The sequence below is a fragment of the Acinonyx jubatus genome, chromosome C1, assembly GCF_027475565.1.
Source record: "Acinonyx jubatus isolate Ajub_Pintada_27869175 chromosome C1, VMU_Ajub_asm_v1.0, whole genome shotgun sequence".
Classification (NCBI taxonomy): Eukaryota; Metazoa; Chordata; class Mammalia; order Carnivora; family Felidae; genus Acinonyx; species Acinonyx jubatus.
The window spans coordinates 101277573-101298368 of NC_069381.1; the positions used below are offsets into that span (position 1 = coordinate 101277573).

Genomic DNA, 20796 nt, shown 5'->3' on the forward strand with positions numbered 1-20796 from the left:
GTTAGGGACACCTGGGTGGCTCAGTCAGTTAAGCATCCAACTTCCGCTCAGGTCATGATCTCAGTTTGTGGGTTCGAGCCCCACGTCAGGCCCTGTGCTGACAGCTTGGAGCCTGGAGCCTGCTTCAGATTCTCCCTCTCTCTCTGCCCCTCCCCCACTCGTGCTCTGTCTCTGTCTCTCTCAAAATATAAATAAACATTAAAAAAATTTTTACAAAAAATACGTGCTAAGTGTTAGAGAATAATGAAACACATAACTGGAACATCCCTTAAGTGTCAAGCTAAGGACTTCATGTTATAGGTAACAGAGAATTAAAAAAAAGAAAAAAAATTAAGCAAGGGGAATGAAAGCATATGATTTGCATTTTAGAAAGCCAATCCTGGTGGCTGTTTAGACTGAAGATTGAGGGAGCAGATAATTGATGTCAACCCATGATTTGACAGAGCTGTTAACTGCGTCATCTAGTCCATTCTCAAATTAGATAGGGGCAAGGAACGTTATAAAACCAGTTATAAAGTACTTTGTCTCCCCCCTCTGTCTGCAGTAATGTGTGGCAGCTCTTGCTGTCGGTGACACCTGTGGCCTCGGCTGTGGGTGTCATCCTCGTCTGCGTGCAGTAACAGCCTCTTAGTGCCGCTGTATTACCCTCAACGCTTTGTCTTCCATGCCACCTCTCACCACAGGAGCCACAACCCCACAAAATGGAAGGCACAAGTTCATTTCCTAAGCTCTGGGCCTGCTCCACAGAGGCCAAAGATTTCCCTCATCTCTAGCAAAGCCATCCCTAGAGTTCTGGCCACTGACTCACTGCCTCCACCCCCACCTCCGCCCCTCCCCGACCCTTCACAACTGAGAATACCGCAGCTGGGCTTTCGAAGAAGGAGAGCTCACAGATCTTACACATCTAGGTTTGAGTTGTCCAAGCGAAAACATTCCTCTTACCCCATTTCTCATAGATCAGTACTTCTCATGTGATCTCAGTATGAAAGTCTGGACTGGGTATAATCTCTGAGAACGAGCCTTCCTTCCCTCGATCAAGACAGAAGTTTTGATAAAGATTATTTGATTTAGTTGATTTTACTATCCCTCAGCTGTTTTCCTTTTCCATCCCACCAAAACATCATACAGCATCCATTTTAGAGGTACTTACACACAATACTTAAGAACTTCTCTTAATGTTTATTTATTTTTGAGAGAGAGATTGACAGAGTGTGCGCAAGGAAGGGGCAGAGAGAGAGAGGGAGACACAGAACCCAAAGCAGGCTCCAGGCTCTGAGCTGTCAGCACAGAGCCCGACGTGGTGCTTGAACCCACAAACCACAAGATCATGACCTGAGCTGAAGTTGGATGCTCAACCAACTGAGCCACCTAGGGAACTTCTATCATGTAATTAACTCCATGGAACAACAACAGAAAAAGCCATAAACTTGACATGCCACTGATGGACATCACTCTGTGTTTGCTTCCAAACCTCCGTGTCCATTCAGATCAAGAGCATGTTGTTGTGATCAGAGTACTCAGGAGCTTGTGGCCGCCATGCTGAAGCAACTGGTCCACATCTTTTTCAGTAAAAAGAAAACCTAATAATGTGAAGTTTACAAAGTATTTCTCTTCCTCCATGTTTTCACAAAGCTGCAAATAAAGACCTACACTCTGGAAAGCTGACAGTGCTTCTTATTGACATTTTTCCCTTCTACTAGAAGCTTCATTTTAAAGAATGTTTTATTTTTTATTAAAAAACATTTTTTTAATTTATTTATTTTTGAGAGAGAGACCAAGAGACAGAGTGAGAGTGGGGGAGGGGCAGAGAGAGAGGAAGACACAGCATCCTAAGCACCTCCAGACTCTGACCTGTCAGCACAGAGCCCGATGTGGGACTCAAACTCACAAACTACAAGATCATGACCTGAGCCAAAGTGGATGCTTAACTGACTGAGCTACCCAGGTGCCCCTAAAGAACCTTTTAAATGAAACTGGATGTGGAAGGTGTAAAAGCAAGGGGAAATGATGTACTTGCAAAGGAAAATCTGGAAGAATTCTTGTTTTATTTCATTTTTCTATTCTGCAGTTTTTCCCCAGTATAATATAAACAATATTTATCAATGTGTAATTTCACTGTGGTTGCCCTAGAAAGTGAAACAGGACAACAGAATCAGGGTGAGGCATCCATTAAGCAATCAGGACCTTCCCACTTACACAAATCAGCAGAGACTCAAGCCATTGCATTTATGCCTTGTTTGGAACCTAATGTAAATAGCACTGCATGCAGTGAGGCGTATTTCTTAAAATAGCAAACATTCCAGCGTTACCATGGAGAGATCTGACGTGGAGGTTAAGGCAAGAACACAATCTAAATGCTCAAGGCAGACGCTGAAAACCTTGCAGGGATTAGTAGCTCAGGCAGCTCCAGCCAACTTCATATAAGGAGATCTTTCTTAAAGAAGCTTTTCCGTATTCTCTTCTTAAGCTGATGAATGTTGAAGGTGGAGGCTCATTTATAAATCCTCATTCAACATCACTGTCTCCCAGACACAACCTTCATTGGTAACATATCTCAAAAACAGGCCTTACCATCTAAGGCAACCATAGTCCTGACCCTTTAGAGCAGCAAAGGAGGTAGAAAAATAAGGGATTTCATTACAGCTTCATCAGAAATATTTACTGAGCACTTACGATGCTCAGTATAACGTGAAGGAAGAAGAACGCAAAGATGCATAAGGTTTAGCCTTTGCATTCTAGAGATTATAGTCGAATTGGAAGGTAAGAAAGCCACTAATGGCAACAAAATACAAAGCAGTAGAGAAAGAAAAAAACATTATGGACTGGGGTAGGCAGTGAAGATTCTGATCTGTAAGAAACGATTTTAATAAGAGATGAAAAGGAAAGGCATTTGTTTATTCATTTAGTCATTCAGTGATTATTTACTGATACCTAGAACATACCATTCAAAATACCTCAAAAGAAGCTATGGAACAGATCAAGGAAACCAGGAGCTGCTTTTGAGAAAAGGTAAACAAAATTGATAAACATTTAGCCAGATTCATCCAAAATAAAAAAAGAGAGAGAGCAAGAATGGGAGGAGGGAGAGGAGGAGAGAGGCAAAGGACTCAAAAAAATAAAATCAAGAAAGAAGAAGGAAAGTAACAACTGATAAATACAAAGGATTATTTTGGATATTATGAAATATTTACACCAACAAATTGGACAACGTCGAACAAATGGATAAATTCCTAGAAACATATAACCTTCCAAAACTCAAGCAGGAAGAAATAGAAAATTTGAACAGACCAATTACTAGCAAGTAAATTGAATCAGCAAAAAAAAAAAAAAAAAAAAGAACAACCTCCCAATAAACAAAAATCCAGGACCAGGTGATGTCACAGATGAATTCTACCAAGCATTTAAGGAAGAGTTAATTCTAGTCTCAAACTATCCCCAAAAATACAAAAGGAAGGAATGCCTCCATTCATTCTGTGAGGCCAGCATTACCCTGATACCAAAACCAGATAAAGACACTACAAAAAAAAGAAACTACAGGCCATTATCTCTGATGAACATAGATGCAAAAATCCTCAAGAAAATAGTAGCAAACTGAATCAAACAATGCATTTAAAAAAAAAACATTCACAGGGTGCCTGGGTTGTTCAGTCAGTTGGGCATCCAACTCAGGCTCAGGTCATGATCTTGTAGTTTGTGGACTTGGGCCCCATGTCAAGCTCTGCGCTGACAGCTCAGAGCCTGGAGCCTGCTTCAAATTCTGTATCTCCCCTTCCTTCCACCTCTCCCCGACTCACACATGTGTGCGTACGCTCTCTCAAAAATACATAAACATTAAAAAAAATAATAAAACAAAATCATTCACCACTGCCAAATGGGGTTATTCCAGGATGCAAGAGTGGTTTTAATATTTGCAAATCAATGTGATACATCACATTAATAAGAAAAAGGATTACAAACCATATGATCATCTTAATAGATGCAGAAAAAGCATTTGACAAAGTACATCCATTCATGATAAAGACTCTCAACAAAGTAAGTTTAGAAGGAACATACCTCAACATAGTAAAGGCCATATATGAAAATCCCACAGCTAACATCATACTCAGTGGTGAAAAACAGATTTTCCTCTAAGATCAGGAATAAGACACAGATGTCCACTCTCACCACTTCTATTCAATGTAGTATTGGAAGTCCTAGCTACAAAACAGTCCTATTTATAATTGTACCAAAAATAACTAAATACCAAGAAATAAAATTTTATGATGATGAAAGAAATTGAAGATGACACAAATGGAAAGATATTCTATGCTCATGAATTGGAAGAACCAATATTGTTAAAATTTCCATAGTATCCATTGCATTGTATTAATGCAACAACATTTTTCACAGAACTAGAACAAGTAATCTTAAAATTTGTATAGAATCACAGAAGATCCTGAATAGCCAAAGTAGATTTGAAAAGGATAAACGGGGGTGCCTGAGTGGCTCAGTCGGCTAAGCGTCCAACTCTTGGGCTGTTCCCTGCACTGGGATGCTTGGGATTCTCATTCTCCACCCCCCCCCCCCACCTCTCTGCCCCTTCCCTGCTTGCATTCACTCTCTCTCTCTCAAAATAAATAAACTTAAAAAAAAAAAAGAAAGAAAAAGGTAGAAGTATCACAATCCCAGATTTCAAGATATATTACAAAGCTATAGTGATCAAAACAGTATGGTACTGGCACAAAAATAGACACCTAGATCAATGGAACAGAATAGAGAGTCCAAATAATCTATGACAAAGTAGGCAAGAATATACAGTGGGGAAAAGACAGTCTCTTTACTAAATGATGCTGGGAAAACTGGAAAGCTATACACAAAAGAATGAAACTGTGGACCACTTTAATGTACCATACACAAAAATAAACACTAAGTGGATTGAAGACCTAAATGTGAGACCTGAAACCATAAAAAGAAAAAAATGTAGAAGAAAACATAGGTAGTCATCTCTTTGACACTGGCCTTAGAAACATTTTCCTAGGTATGTCTCCTCAGGCAAGGGAAACAAAAGCAACATTAAACTATTGGGACAACACCAAAATCAAAAGCTTTTGGCACAACAAAGGAAACCATCAACAAAACAAAACATCAGCGTACTGAATGGGTGAAGGTATTTGTAAATGATATATTTAATAAAGGGTTAATATCTAAAATACATAAGGAATTTATACAACTCAACACACACACACAAAAAAACAGATAATCCAATTAAAAAATGGAGAGAGGACCTAAATATATATTTTTCCAAAAAAGACAGACAGATGGCCAACAGACATAGGAAAAGATGCCCAACATCACTAATCATCAGGGAAATGCAAATCAAAACCACAATGAGGTATCACCTCATGCTTGTCAGAATGTCTAAACACAAATGACAGAATGCCAAAAACACGAGAGCTAACAAGTGTTGGCAAGTGAGGATGTGGAGATAAAGGATCCCTTATGCACTGTTGGTGGGAATGTAGGCTGGTGCAGCCACTGTAGAAGACAATATGGAGAGTCCTCAAAAAATTAAAAAGTAGAATTACCATATGATCCAGTAATTCCACTACTGGATATTTACCCAAAGAAAACAAAAACACTAATTCAAAAAGATAAATGCACCTCTTTGTTTATTGCAGCATTATTTACACTAGCTCAGATATGGAAGCAACCCATGTGTCCATCAATAGATGAATGGATAAAGAAGATATGGTATATAAATACAGTGGAATATTATCTAGCCATAAAAAATAATGAAATCTTGCCATGCAACAACATGAATGAACCTAGAGGGTTTTATGCTACTTGAAATGAGTTAGACAGGGCCGCTGGGGTGGCTCAGTTGGTTGGGCATCCAACTCGGGCTCAGGTCATGATCTCATGGCTCATGAGTTCAGGCCCCACATTGGGAAGCCAGCTTCAGAGTCTGTGTCTCCCTCTCTCTCTCTGCCCCTCCCCCACTCATGCTCTGTCTGTCTCTCAAAAATAAATAAACATTAGAAAAAAAAAAGAAATGAGTCAGACAGAGAAAGGCAAGTACCATATGATTTCACATATATGTGGAATCTAGAAAATAAAGCAAAAAAACAGACTCATAAATACAAAGAACATTTGGTAGTTGCCTAAGTGAGAGAGGTGAGGGGATGGCAAAACAGGTGAAGGGGATTAAGAAATACAAACTTCTAGTTATAAAATAAGTGAGCCACAGAGATGAAAAGTATGGCATAGGGAAGACAGTCAATAATATTGTAATAATGTTGTATGGTGACAGATGGTGACTATACTTATTGTGAGCATTGAATAATGTATAGAATTGTCGAATCACCATTTTGTACACCTGGAACTAATACAACGTTGCATGTCAACTATATTTCAATCATAAATATTTTTAAAATATTTAGAAGGAGAAAGGCAGAGGGGCGCCTGGGTGGCTCAGTAGGTTAAGTTTCCAACTCTTGATTTCAGCTCAGGTCATGATCTTGCATGGATTTGAGCCCTGCATTGGGCTCTGCACTGACAGCGTGGAGTCTGCTTGGGATTCTCTCTCTTCCTCTCTCTATGCCCCTCCCCTCTTTCTCTGTCTCTCTCTCAAAATAAATAAATAAGCTTAAATTAAATTAAAAAAGAAAAAAGAAAGGCAGAGCCTTTCCCCGTAAGGAGCTTGCACCTCAATTAAGGGAGATAAATTACCAAGTAACCAAACAAATAGCTAATTGTAAATTACAGTAAGTACTTTCAAGAAAACAAAGAACAGGGACTAACCAACTTTTTCTGTAAAAGTCCAGATAGTAAATAATTTAGACCTTGCAGGCCATAAGGTTTCTGCCACTGTAGCACAAAAATAGCCATACACAATACATAAATGAATTGGCATGGCTGTTCCAATAAAATTCTATTTATAAAAACAGGTAGGGGATGAATTTAGCCCACAGTTCATAGTTTGTTGACCCCTAATAGAGAATTAGGAGGAATGGGTGGGGCCATTATAGGTAAGGGGATGATGGTAATTTTGGGGTGTCTCTGACACATCATTTGCAAATACAAATATGTAGTTGGCTATTTCAGAGTTGAACTCAGAGGAAAATTTTGGGATAAGATACAAATGGAAAGTTACTGGTTTAAAGATGGAAAAGGATAAGATGATATTGAAAGAGAATTAAAATAGGGAGGTGAAAAGGTCTAGGACTGAGCCCCAATGAACACCTACAGAAGGTACAAAGTAGATGTGACTCTTAGCTCACAAATTCAGTCATGCAGGATTTATCACATTTCTTTACTTTCTTTAAATCAATTTAATGTTACCCTGAGTCCCAGTCCTAATCAGGCTAATTCAGTTTCATCCGTTTGGTACATACTCCTCCCCACTCTCTCATTTACGTTAAGGTGAAGGTTCCCAGGATTTATCAGGTGCCAAAGCATCAAGGGATTACTCTTCCCATTGGTCCACCACTGAAGTACCCCTGCCCCAGCAAGCATGGTTCTGCCAGGTCTAACAGCTTGTTATATTAGAGGCTTTTATGGAGCCAGAACCCCTTGACCCAGAGTCTAGCCTCTCTAAGTCACCCATTGCCTTCTCCCCGCCAGGTCCTGCTGCTTCCCTGGGGGCACTAATATGGAATGGAGGTGGATCGCTGTTACTCTCTGATCCCCAGTCTCCTGATCTGGGTGAAATCTGACCCCGTCCTTTTCTGTTGCCCTCAAAGACATTTCTTTTTCTTCTCTTCCCCACTGGGACACCTGACTTAATCTTCTCAGTTGTTTTACAATTTTATTAAAGTCAGGAAATGCATTTGACTTCAGCCTCTGCTCTTTGCTCTGCAAAAATTCCTGAGTTAATTAAATGGTAAGGGCCTGACCTTCAGATTAGATGAGGGAGGCAGGGCATACAGGCAACAACACAATTTATATCCTGTCACCATATTATTAGGAAAGGAGTATGAGATGTAGCTGAAAAGGAGATTAGAATCTTTCTGTAGAGATATTGAAATGCCAAGCTGAGGGTTTAGGACTTCATCCTATAAGTAATGGACAATGTCCTGGAAACCGTATGGAGGATGATTAGAGGGGCATAAGCTTCTAAGCCTATGTGACATCGTTCAAAAGTTTTAGGTTTCAAGAACCTGAAATAGAAAATGTAGTGAAAACGCAAAGCAACATTTCTGAATATGCTAGAGATGTTCAGAAAAAGGATCCCAATTTAGTGTTTAGCTCGATAGGGAAGGATTTTGAGGAGCCAAAGGTAACAACTCAGAAGTTTACAAGTCCACTCAGTTACAGGAAATGATATGGCTGACCTTATCCCTCCTGCTGATCTCTCTCTAGCTTTTGACAATGTTAACCATTGCTCTCATTCTTAAAACCCTGTCCCCAACTCACCTGTGCTTTGATTGCAGAAGAGCCCCACTTAGTTATTTTTCACTTAGTTTTCTCAGTCACCTAAACTCAGCATGTTCCTAATCAGATTTTTCATTACCTTTTTACAGATGAACTCAACTCTCACATTTCTGTTCATTTAGACCATGTTTTCTACCAGTCTTTGACATAAAAACCCTTATCTCCTATATTGTTTCTTTTCCTTCATCCTCTCTACATCAAGTCCCGCTGTTCAGTCCTTTAAAATAATTCTTATTAAAAAAATAATAATAATAATTCTTATTTACCACTTTTTTCCATTTCTTTTTTCTTTTAAGTTTAGTTATTTGAGAGAGAGACAGAGTGCGCGCACGGGCGCGCACAAATGGGGGATGGGCAGAGGGTGAGAGAGAGAGAATCTCAAGCAGGCTTCTGTCAGCACAGAGGCCAATGTGGGGCTCAATCTCACCAATCATGAGACCATGACCTGAGCTGAAATCAAGAGTTGGATGCTTAACCAACTGAACCACCCAGGCGCCCCTTTCTTTCCATTTCTACACCAGACTTTTTATATTACCCCACATATGAATAACTGCAATGGCTTTTTAGCAGGTCTTCCTGTAACCATCCCAAAATCTGAAATTCCCTGAAATTCCAATCCATCCTGTTGCCTGGCTAATCTTCCTACAATGAAATTTTCACCATGCCATTCTCTGCTCAAGTCTATAACATTGAGTCTAAATTCTTTTGTGTTTGCCAAACATTAAATTCTAGTTGCCAAGGGGAACCTGGGTGGCTGAGTCGGTTGAGTGTCCTAACTTCAGCTCAGGTCATGATCTCATGGTTTGTGAGTTTAAGCCTCACATCAGGCTCGCTGCTCTCAGCACAGAGTCTGCTTCGGATTCTCTGTCCCCCTCTCTCTCTCTGTCCCTCCCCTGCTCATGCTCTCTCTTTCTCAAAAAAAACCTTTAAAAAAAAAATTCTAGTTGCCAAGACTTACATAGCACCACAGCCTAGTGTCTCGCTTACAGTTGGCTCTTCATACGTGTTCTTTAAATGAGCAATTATAGAGGATAAGTTGTATAAAGTAGGATGAACCAGGCCATTCAGATGCCCTTGAAATCTCCAACATCTCCCTATGGGCTAGCACTGTATCTAACCCACTTCTAAGACTATTGATGATGCTCTTTTCTTTTTCTGGAGTCCTATGTAAGACCCATCTCAAGTGCCATTCTTGTCCCCTTCAACTATACCAGCACACACCAATCTCAACTTTTTCTGCATTCACGATGAGTTTGTCAGTACCATTTCATTTACCAATCAACTGTACTAATTTTAGCATGCGCATTTTCTCCCCTTCAACTAAACTTGAGAGTTCACTGAAGACAGAGAAAAGACATACTGAGTTTGCACAAATTCTTGCTCATTGGTTGATTGACTTAATATATACTTTCAAATTCACTTAAACAGCTATAGGTATTTAATAACTTGAAAGACTGTTTACTATTTCAAGATGGATTCTGCCGATGACGGTATTACTGCAATTTGTAGTTGAACTGGAAGTCTCCTGGTTTTGAAACAAGTGTTCCAAAATGCTGTGGGTTTTTTTTTTTTTTTAACGTTTGTTTATTCTTGAGAGAACACGAGCAGGGGAGGGGCAGAGAGAGGGAGACACAGAATCTGAAGCAGGCTCCAGGCTCCAAGCTGTTCAACACAGAGCCTGACGTGGGGCTCAAACCCACGAACCCTGAGATAATGACTTGAACCGCTTAACCGACTGAGCCACCCAGACACCCCCAAAATGCTGTATTTTTTTAATTACTGCAAAGCATGATTGCTTGTGGCTTCTTAAAGATTTCCAACCATCACAGGGAAACCATGTACATGCTTGTGTTACCATAAATCCTAACTGGCTTTACTTTGATATTCTTGCATTTCCTCATCTGCTTTAGCCTCTCTGCCAGAATCACTTTTTTTCGGCATAGTTTTTAGTAATTAGAACAGCTATTTCCAATGTCATAATTAGAGTAATGAAACCTAACACAACTGTTTGGGACATGGGGATTTTCCACCTCCCTGATTCTCTTGGAAACACCTTACCAGCCCAGAATTAGGTCTCAGAAGAACTCCAACATAGGAGTTACAAAAGTGGCAATGGTTCCAAGAGATACTTCCCAGGCCCCAAAATCTAGAGATCAAAATAGAGATCGTGCAAAAGATCTCTACCGTATTACTACTTAGGAATTTTGTTTCAAATGAGAATGTAGTTCCCTAAATCCAACAGTCTGTAAGTAGTTCTTCATTGATAGGTTTTTCCATTTATCTACAGAACTTCTGATCTTTGGATTGAGATTTTTCTGAATAGTTTAGGATAGTTCTAATTCAGTGGTTTTCAAAGTGTGATTCCCAGACGCAGCATCAGCACGACCCAAATTTGTTAGGAATGCAAATACTTGGGCCCCACCCCAGGCAAACTGAATCAGAAATTCTAGGAAGTAGGTCCCAGCAATCTGTTTTATCACACCCTCCAGGGTGTGAAGCCAAAGGCTGAAAACTACTGATTAAATTCAACATGTTTACTTTGTAGAGTAGGAAATTAAGGGCCAGCGACTAATGACTTCACTAGGACATATAGGTGGTAAGGGCTGTGAATGCATTTATCAATGTATTGAGGGCAAACTGCTGATATATAAAATTAATTTAATTCATAACAGCTTATCATAATATGAAACCTGTTCTCAAATTTTTATTACATAACTTTGATAAGTTTTAGAAGTAATTATCCTATTCTAAATCACCTCAGAAGCTCTAAGTCTCACCTTAACAGTATGCTTCAATCATATGTGTGGTGTGCATATGCATATAAAATAATATTTTTTAAAGTTCATATGATAGACACTATAAAGTTTTGAATTTGCAGTTGGGCTTTTTATAGAATTTTTTTCTAGACTGTATTTTATTTAACCAATTTTGAAAGCTATTCTTATGATAAAATGGAGGTTACTTCCTACCAAAGAAATCTCTCAGATTAAAAGTTTATGGGTAATACATATTTTATATTTAGTTCCTCTTTTTTACTTTTTAATGAACTATTCTAACATATATATAAAATCTATAGATCTTAAGAGTTGTAACTGTACAACTGAGAATTGTACACATCATGTACACATCACCCAAAACAAGATAGAGAATATTTTCATCACCCCAGAAAATTCCTTTGTGCCCCTCTGCAGTCAATTCTTACCCTGTCTCATCCCTCATAACCACTTTCTGCACTTCTATCACTATGGTTTCAATTTTGCTTGTTGTTAGGCTTAAAATAAATGGAACCACACAGAATGTACTGACTTGTATATGGCTTGTTTCACTTAATATGCTTTTGAGATTCATTCATGTTGTGGGTATCAGAATTTTTTTTTTTTACTGCTGATTAGTATTGTACAAATATATCAAAATGTGCTTATCTTACCTATTTCTTGGTAACAATTTTTGTCTTATCACAAAAACAATTCATGCTGAATATAGAAAATTATAGAATACAAATGAGGGAAGAAGAAAATAAGTATCCATAATTCCACCCTCCAGACATAATCACCATTTAATAACTTGTTTATCCTCTTTGAATCTTTATATAAGTTGTCCACATATATAATACATGTAGTTATTATATATATTACAAAAACTCTCATTTTAGATTCAAGTTTTTACTACTTAGACTCTGATGTTAGTGTGTTAAATAGGCACAAGTCTTTGTTTAGAATATTTTCCAATTAAAAAAAATTAAAAATTATACATGAATACACATTTATTTCCAACAATTCAAATGAAAATGATATATATGAAAAAAGTAAATGTTAGTTTCCAATCGCCAATTTTACTTCCCTTCTCATAGGTAGCCAGTGTTAACTCAATACAAATTTTTTTTTAAATTTTTTAAATGTTTATTTATTTGAGAGAGAGAGAGAGAGAGAGAGAGAGAGAGAGCGAGCATGAGTGGGGGAGGGGCAGAGAGCAAGGGAGACAGAATCCAAAGCAGGCTTCAGGCTGTGAGCTGTCAGCACAGAGACCGATGCGGGGCTTGAACTCACAGACTGCAAGATCACGTCCTGAGCCAAAGTCGGACGCCCAACCGACTGAGCCACCCAGGCACCCCAGCTAAATACAAAATTTTGACCAAGATGATATTTATAAGGACCGTGAAGTGCTGAATTTATTATCACATTTTTTTCTAAGTTTTTTCTTTTTTTTTTAATGTTTATTTTTAAGAGAGAGAGAGAGAGACAGAGACTGAGTGCGAGCAAGGGAGGGGTAGAGAGAGAGGGAGACACAGAATCCAAAGCAGGCTCCAGGCTCTGAGCTGTCAGCACAGAGCCTGAAGTTCAGGGGCTCGAACCCATGAACTGTGAGATCATAACCTGAGCTGAAGTCGGACGCCTAACCGACTGAGCCACCCAGGCATTCTCTCTAAGTTTTATTTCTTAATTTTTATGTACAAGTTTTGTTATCTATACACCAGTGAGCTTTTAGTGAGGATGAAATTATGTAATACCAAATGCTCACATTAGGACCAGTTCTAGTATTATATAGTTTGCTATCCACTTCAAAATAATGGTTTTTAAATATTTTTTCTAAGAGTGAATAGAGTGCTATCTTCGAATTTTCTGATTGTTGAGTGGATTTATTCCTATCTGTTGTTGGAAGCTTAGATATGTATAGCTCTCTGTATGTTGATCTTTACTTACAGATAGCAAACGTCTATTCAATGATAAATTGCCTTTTCTCCATTTATACTGGTTTGTACTTCTACACCAAGCTACTTATATATTGTCATTAAAGTTTAGAGACTATCAATCAGATGCAAAATCTTACTAAGGAATAGAAAATAATACAAAGTATTATTTAATTTACTCCTGAAAAGCACTTTGTTTCATTACTTATTTTGTTTCTTCTTAAATGTTTAGAGACAGAGAGAGGGAGACAGAGGATCCAAAGCAGGCTCTGCGCTGACAGCAGAGAGCCCCATATGAGGTTTGAACTCAGGTACTGAGATCATGAGCTGAGCCAAAGCTGGCCACTTTGACTGAGCAGGCGCCCCAATTACTTTGTTTCATGAGTATTTTCCTCAGTAGGAAAATGTGGCTGGCATCGACAATCGAAGATGAGGACTTGACTTATGTCTTAATTTGTACTTTTATGGACCTTTGCATTCTTTCAGCTCTTTAGAACTATACTTAAGACAGAGTACAACAGGGTATAGTCCTGGCAGGCAGGCTGTTAGGGAAGTCTAGAAACTCCTTGCCTCTCTATAGATCACTACGATCCCAAAGATTGTTGTTTACTTTCTTTTGACTTTGAAGCTCATATACCCAGAGGCAGGCAAAAATGTAGCTGTAATTGAGTTTTCCTTGGAAGTCTATTTTACATTCTTGGTTTTTAGGGCCAGAACATGCATATTTTAAGTGAAATAACATATGCAAAGTTCTATAGCTCCTCCAAACTCACAGATCAAAGGACTGTCGTTAAGATGGAGGTACTAAGATTTTGTTTTGGTGATTAAGAGAACAATAAAATCTTACGTGTGCAAAGCCCCATAAAGTTTTAAAATTATTTTAAAATATTTCCATTATTATCATATTGAAATAATAGTATAAGCTATTATTTAATGAGCGAAGTACTGTTAAAACACTTCTAAATCATCTCCTTTAATTCTCCATGAGAAGTTTGGAGGCCTGTTCAGAGTTCTTATTAGGAGTTATGGGCTCTGTCCTAGAGACGAGGTTCAGAAATACTTAAAACTGTTGCTGCCCTTAACCTCTCACAAGGCCAAGCCAGTATTTTTGTAACTGGGAAATGTCCTGCTGTTGGGGGACTCCAGGTGATCCGCTGGGGCTGTTTTTCTTCCTGTACGGTGTCTGCAACGCCTCTTAAGCCAACAAGGGAATTCTTTATTATAAATGGAAGTTGACACCTCCTACTCGGGAGCTCCAGCTTCCCCCCACTGTGCACATTCTAAGTTCTGTATCCAAGGGTAGGGTGACAACTGTATATGGTTGAATAAGACGGGGTACCTACTGAAGTCAGTGAAATTCTCAGCCCTAATTCTGCAGAGATCAGTACTCTCTGACACTCTGTACTCTTTCTCAAAGAAGCTAGGTCTTTTCGTTCTAAAGTTTATGTACCCTCCCCACCCCCCAAATAGGGACTGCAGTCCACCTGAACCTGAAAGAGAATTTGGTGATGGTAATCTATTCTCAGGTGTCTACATTCTTGAAAAAGCCCATTCTTAAAAGTCATGGTTCACCAGCTGCATTCACGTGGTATGGGCTGGACTGTTTCTCGGATGACTGCTTTGTGTCCTCTCTTGATTTCTTTTCTAAAAAAGGTCAAATCGTCCAGCAGTGCTAAACCCACGGCCCGCCCCCAACACTGCAAGGAAGAGGAATACTTGATCTCTTTTCTAGATACTCCCAAAGTCGAGGTAGAGGTTGAATTGAGCCTCCTAAAATCCCTAACTGCCCTAACTGCCACCTCTGGTTTGTCAACCCCGTCTCCCCGCCCGCCGCTGTAAACCCGAGGGGCCTTTTAATCCCGGCACCAGCCTGGGTAGGGGAGAGGTGCAGGCGGGAGGGAGGCGGCGCGCAGCGGTACCTAGTGGCGCTGCTGGGCTGCTCCATCCAGAGTACGTGGCGCTACCCGTGGAGAGAGGGGGAGGGAATTCAACTTTCTCCTCCCAACGCAGATCTTCGGGTCATCCCGCTGGGGCAGGAGGGGAGGATCCATGAGAGGACTGGTGCCCTCGTCGGGTGAAACCTCAGCAGATGAAAGCAGCCTGGCAGTGGCCAGCGCCGGTCCTGCTCTCCACGGGTACCCGCTGCGAACGAAGTCTCCGTTTCAGCGCGAGGAGCGGCGACCCGACTGGGGGCGAGGGGGAACGCACTCGCTACCGCGCATGCGCACAGTCGGGAGCTAGCGGCCCGACTACAGCTCCCAGAGGAACCCGCCGCTGGCCGCGGGAGCCGAGCCGCTGGCGCCATCTTGAAATCTGATCCTCGATCTCCGAGTCTTTGCGTCAGCAGCAGGGTGCTGCTCTTGTACGGCGAACCCAGCCTGCTAAAAGGGAGGACGTTGGGGACGCGGCGGCTGGCGGGAGAGAGAGCCGGAGGAGACATGGCTGGTTGTGAGCGCGGCCTGCGCTGCTGTCACTCAACATCCCCTTAAGGCGTTTTTTACGCCCGCCCCCTTCCCGAGGGGCGGGGCGGGGCGGGGCTGCCCACCCTGGTACCCGGAGCCCGCGCGCGGGTGGCAGAGGTGCGCCCCTGCAGCGTGGGGACCCCACCGGACTGTGCCATGCCCGCCGGAGGCCACGGAAGAGGGAGACGCCGCGCAATCAAGTGCCAGTGAGTGAACAGGCTGCAGCCGCCTCCGGGAACCTTGGCAACTGCTGAGAGAGAAGATGAAGGAGGTTTGCAGGATCTGTGCCCGGGAGCTGTGCGGAAACCAGCGGCGCTGGATCTTCCACACGGCATCTAAGCTCAACCTCCAGGTTCTGCTTTCGCATGTCCTGGGCAAGGATGTGTCCCGGGATGGCAAAGCCGAGTTTGCTTGCAGCAAGTGTGCTTTCATGCTTGATCGGATCTATAGGTTCGACACTGTTATTGCCCGGATCGAAGCTCTTTCTATTGAGCGCTTGCAAAAGCTGCTGCTGGAGAAGGACCGCCTCAAGTTCTGCATTGCTAGCATGTATCGTAAGAATAACGACGACTCTGTCACGGAAACCAAGGCAGGGAATGGGACGGTTGACATTTCCGGCTTACCTGATGTCAGATACTCTGCACTGCTCCAGGAAGACTTTGCCTATTCAGGGTTTGAGTGTTGGGTAGAAAATGAGGATCAGATTCAGGAGCTCCACAGCTGCCATGCTTCGGAAGGTCCTGGAAACCGACCCAGGAGATGCCGTGGTTGCGCAGCTTTGCGGGTTGCTGATTCTGACTATGAAGCCATTTGTAAGGTGCCTCGAAAGGTGGCCAGAAGTATCTCGTGTGGCCCTTCTACCAGGTGGTCCACCAGCATTTGCACTGAAGAACCAGCGTTGTCTGAAGTGGGGCCACCGGATTTACCAAGTACAAAGGTAGCCCCAGATGGAGAAAGCATGGAGGAAGGGACACCGGGATCCTCAGTGGAATCTTTGGATGCAAGTGTGCAGGCTAGTCCTCCACAGCAAAAGGATGAGGAAACGGAGAGAAGTGCAAAGGAACTTGCAAAGTGTGACTGTTGTTCAGAAGAGCAGGCTCCACAACATATGTGTAACCACAAGCTGGAGCTAGCTCTTAGCATGATTAAAGGTCTTGATTATAAGCCCATCCAGAGTCCCCGAGGGAGCAAGCTTCCTATTCCAGTGAAATCCAGCCCACCTGGAGCCAGGCCTGGCCATATCATGACAGATGGAGTTAGTTCCGGTTTCCTTAACAGGTCTTTGAAACCCCTTTACAAGACATCTGTGACTTATCCCTTGGAAATTTCAGACTTGCAGGAGCTGTGGGATGATCTCTGTGAAGATTATTTACCACTTCGGGTCCAGGTATACAAAATGGCTACATAACGCCTTTCTGATTATAGTTAGCTGGTCTCAGGCTTTACATGATTTCTGCCTGGGTGAAGGTTAATCTCCTACACCTGAGAAAACTAATCATTGAGCCCACTTTTGCTGCACCTTTGCTTGTGTCCCATTGTAGTGTATGTGGTTCACACTCAAAGAATTTGCTTTTCACAATCCTTGTAATATTATCTATTGGTCTTCCTGTTAATTATCAAAATCACAGACCTTTTAAGACAAAAAGAGATTCCTAATTGACTTTTACCCTATAAAAAGACATTTAATCTTATATCTGGCACTAAACCTCTTACCTCCTTTTCTGTCCCCCCCCCTTCTTTTTGCTTTGTTTTCATTTTTAGATGTATAGATGTTTTCATTTATAATGATCAATGTTTTCTCACATTCCGTAAGGGAGTTCTCTAGTTCTCCCTAGAGCATCAAGTGTTCCATCCCAAAGGTTTATCTCAAACTGATTAGAGCGTAGGGTAAAGGTTTGGGGAAAACCTGTTAATCCACCAAAGTATTATCCTATCTGAGCAATATTTATAATAAGTATGCCATTTGAAAACTAATAATGACTTGTTCATAAAAGAAACTTGGGAATTCAAGTGTTGTCATTAAAACCATTAAGGTGAAACCTGTTCACAGCCTGTTTGCCCGCTGAACTCTATTAAGAGGATGTTTGACATTAAGAAAGGTTTCCTCCATTATTGGGTAATAGGAGTTTCATCCATTATACTCTTTAAATTTTTCTTTTAAGTTTATTTATCTTGAGAGAGAGCCTGAGCAGGGTAGGGGGCAGAGAGGGGGGAGAGAGAGCATCCCAAGCAGGCTCCACACAGTCAGCGCAAAGCCTGATGCAGGCAGGGCTTGAACTCACGAACTGTGAGATCTTGACCTGAGCGGAAATCAAGAGTTGGGCGCTTAACTGACTGAGCCCCTCAGGCGCCCCCCCATCATCCATTATACTCATGAATTTCTTAGTGACCAGAAGATGGTAATTGATCTTAATGTGAGCTGTTCATTTCTGCCCAACTGATTTCATACCAACCTTTCAAGTTTAGTTATATTCAGGGACCCGACAGATGCTACTTTATTTCTGCAGCAACAATGGATGCTAACTTCAGTTAACTTTGTGAAACATCTGGCACGTTCTACCCCGATAAATTTAGTGATACCATTACAAAAGCGGATAGCCTAGAAGGCATTTTGGAAAGCCTGCTACCAGTCAGCATCATCCCAGAAATCTAGAGCTTGATAATAAATGAGATTGTTGCTTGTCACTTAAAATTTTTGAAAAGTAGTTCTATTATAAATAAAATTTGCATCACAGTAAGAACTTAGCAGAAAAATAGGAGAAATATTTTTAAATTTACGCACAGTAGTCAGAAACATCATATATGAAGTGTTATGAAAAAGGATGAATATCAGAAAGTTTTAAAATGTGTTTTCATTTGTATAAAATGTTTAGAATGCCTAGTGCTCTGCTTTGCATTCATTTCTTAAAGTGGAGCTTTGAGATTGATCATTCTCATGAGCACATTTTAACTATGGTGACTGTACCTTTAGGTCAAGACTGTACCTTTACTTCATTAAATTTGGACATTGGAAAAAAAATAGACCTTTAAAACTGTAGTGTGTGACCTTTCTGCTATCAACCTGGTTTAGATTCTTTACTGTTTGTACAATAACAAAACAAGAGGAAAGAGAAAACATTCAGCTTGAAGAATCAAGGCATTTAATTGTTGTGCCATTTTCTCCAGTAATTAAGGATGTGGGTGCAAATAGAATGATGAAATTGGGCTCAGGGTGTTTGTAAATAAAATGTGGATTTAGGACCCCTGACCTTTTGTTTAAGTCTGATTGACTTTTAAGCTCCTTAAGGAGCCTTAAGGCTGGTGTGCTTTATGTCAGAACCAGAGCTAGCGGGACAAAGGCAGACTGCTCATTGTCTATTTCTCTGAACAAATGTGAAAAGAACAGAAGTAAATTTAAGTTACTTTTGGTAGCTCTGTTCTTAGCTTGTAGAAAGAAAAAAACCCTGAAAGAAAAAAAATTTTTATTTAAATTCCACTGCAAATACAAAGACTCCTATCCTAAAAAGAAAGATTGTTCTGTAAGGTCATTTTGATTCCTTTGTTTAATCCTCCACTTAACCCATTCTGTGCACTATGAAATATTTCATCAGAGTTCCTTCTGATTGCTTTTTTTCTTTCTCTTTTTTCTCGTATTAAAGAAAAATAGCAACCGTGTAGCTCTCTGGCTTACTAATTTTCTGGTATTATGCAAATTGACTCACTTGCTTTCCACAGAATTTATGCCCAAAAACCCAAGGTTGTTTAAATATCTAAAGAAAGATTGAAGCTGGTAATTTCCTTCTTTATTGTGTGGCCCTGAACTAGAAGAGCGGTGATAGGAGGGGTGTGGTCGCTTAGTAAACCTCAATTTAGTTCGGGCTCATGTGCAATTTCCTTTTCTATCTAAATTCAAAGAGCAGGAGATCTTTGCTTTAAGTCTTGCAATGCCTGGGTCTGCCCCTGTGTGACTATGGTAATTTATCCTTCTCACTGTTTGGCTACAGAACCTAGATCAGACTCTTTGGAAGGTATAAACATTAGATGCTGGTCAAAGATTAGGCCTTTAATTTTATGCTAGTTGATGGTTCTTTTGTATCTCCTCTTATTAACAATAGGATAGAAAACCACAGCAGTTAAAGATCTAGGACTTGCTATTGTGAGGACTAGCAAGTGCCAAGAAAAATGTTGTTAACCCAGAAGATCTAAATAACTGCCTTTTTAGCCCAAAGGTCATACATTATGCAACATCAGGCCTGGAAGCAATTCTCTTTTCTGATGCTGGAAAGCATTTGTCCCAAATAAGTCAAAAGCAGCTTAACTTAAAATTACGTTATTATTATGATATGATTTTAGTAACCAGTGGTCTGGAAATTAGCAATGATTCAGCCAAATCGAGCATTACTGATTTCAGGCTTTATAAAATCATCTTAGGAATGATTGGTTTATGTATTTGATATTTCAAAAGAATTCATTAGAAGCTTGTTAACTCAGGGGACTTTGCTAAGTGCTCTTTTGACAGACTGTTATCTGAAAAGACAGTTTTCTGAGATGAAGATTGAATAATCTTTCTGAGATTATTTAATAAAAAAGTAATGAATAAGGAAGAAACAAATATCTTCGGGTCACTGCATTACATTTACAGAATTAAGGATTTCCTACAATTATTAATGCCAAGATGGGTTCAGATGAGACACAGACTCATTATGTACTATTCTATGGCATTCTTTGGCTTTAAAGTTGCTGATGAAATGTCTCTATTAAATATCTATCTAGTCTTATTTCTAAAGAGTCATGGAAGGATTAGAGCATTGGACTGGAAATTAGGACTGTTGTTGATTGTGTTTGTTTCTAGTCTTGTTCTCTTACTAAACACAAACTTTTGGTCCCTACAACATTGCAGACATTATGGTAGGCAATGGGTTTACAGAGATGGAAGATACATTCCCAGCTCCAGTGCATCTGGTTTAACTGGATCCTTTTCCTGATTTCCTGTGTAACTTCGGACGTTACTTACCTGCTCTAAGTCTCCATGTAAAATGGGATTAGACCACATGGTTAGTTTGTATAGTTTCTTTGCCCTGCGGAACTGAGGAGCCAGGTTTTGTAGAGAATGTTTTATCATTAAATAAATGATAAAATTATTTATTTATCAGTTAGAATTGTGAATATCTGTTCACATAGTTACCTCTCCCAGGGTGTGACCTAATTCACAGCACCTCAGGGCAAAGCTCCCTGTTATACCCACAACAACAAATA

The 20796-nt window shown here is 40.4% G+C and overlaps 1 protein-coding gene across 22 annotated transcripts in view; it reads left to right on the forward strand.

Annotated features, from left to right (window-relative positions):
- The window catches only part of PDE4DIP (phosphodiesterase 4D interacting protein), a 218170-nt gene that overhangs the window by 122038 nt on the left and 75336 nt on the right, over window positions 1-20796 (forward strand). For 2 of the 22 annotated variants that reach the window (XM_053214684.1, XM_053214689.1), the window contains exon 1: window positions 15060-16948. The exons of 18 other annotated variants lie outside the window; for them this stretch is intronic. In XM_053214684.1, coding sequence (XP_053070659.1) covers window positions 15824-16948 — 1125 coding nt within the window. In that variant the 5' untranslated portion in view covers window positions 15060-15823. Of the gene's footprint in view, window positions 1-15059; window positions 16949-20796 lie in introns of those variants that run through there. 2 more of the 22 variants (XM_053214688.1, XM_027058246.2) reach the window with 1 other exon arrangement.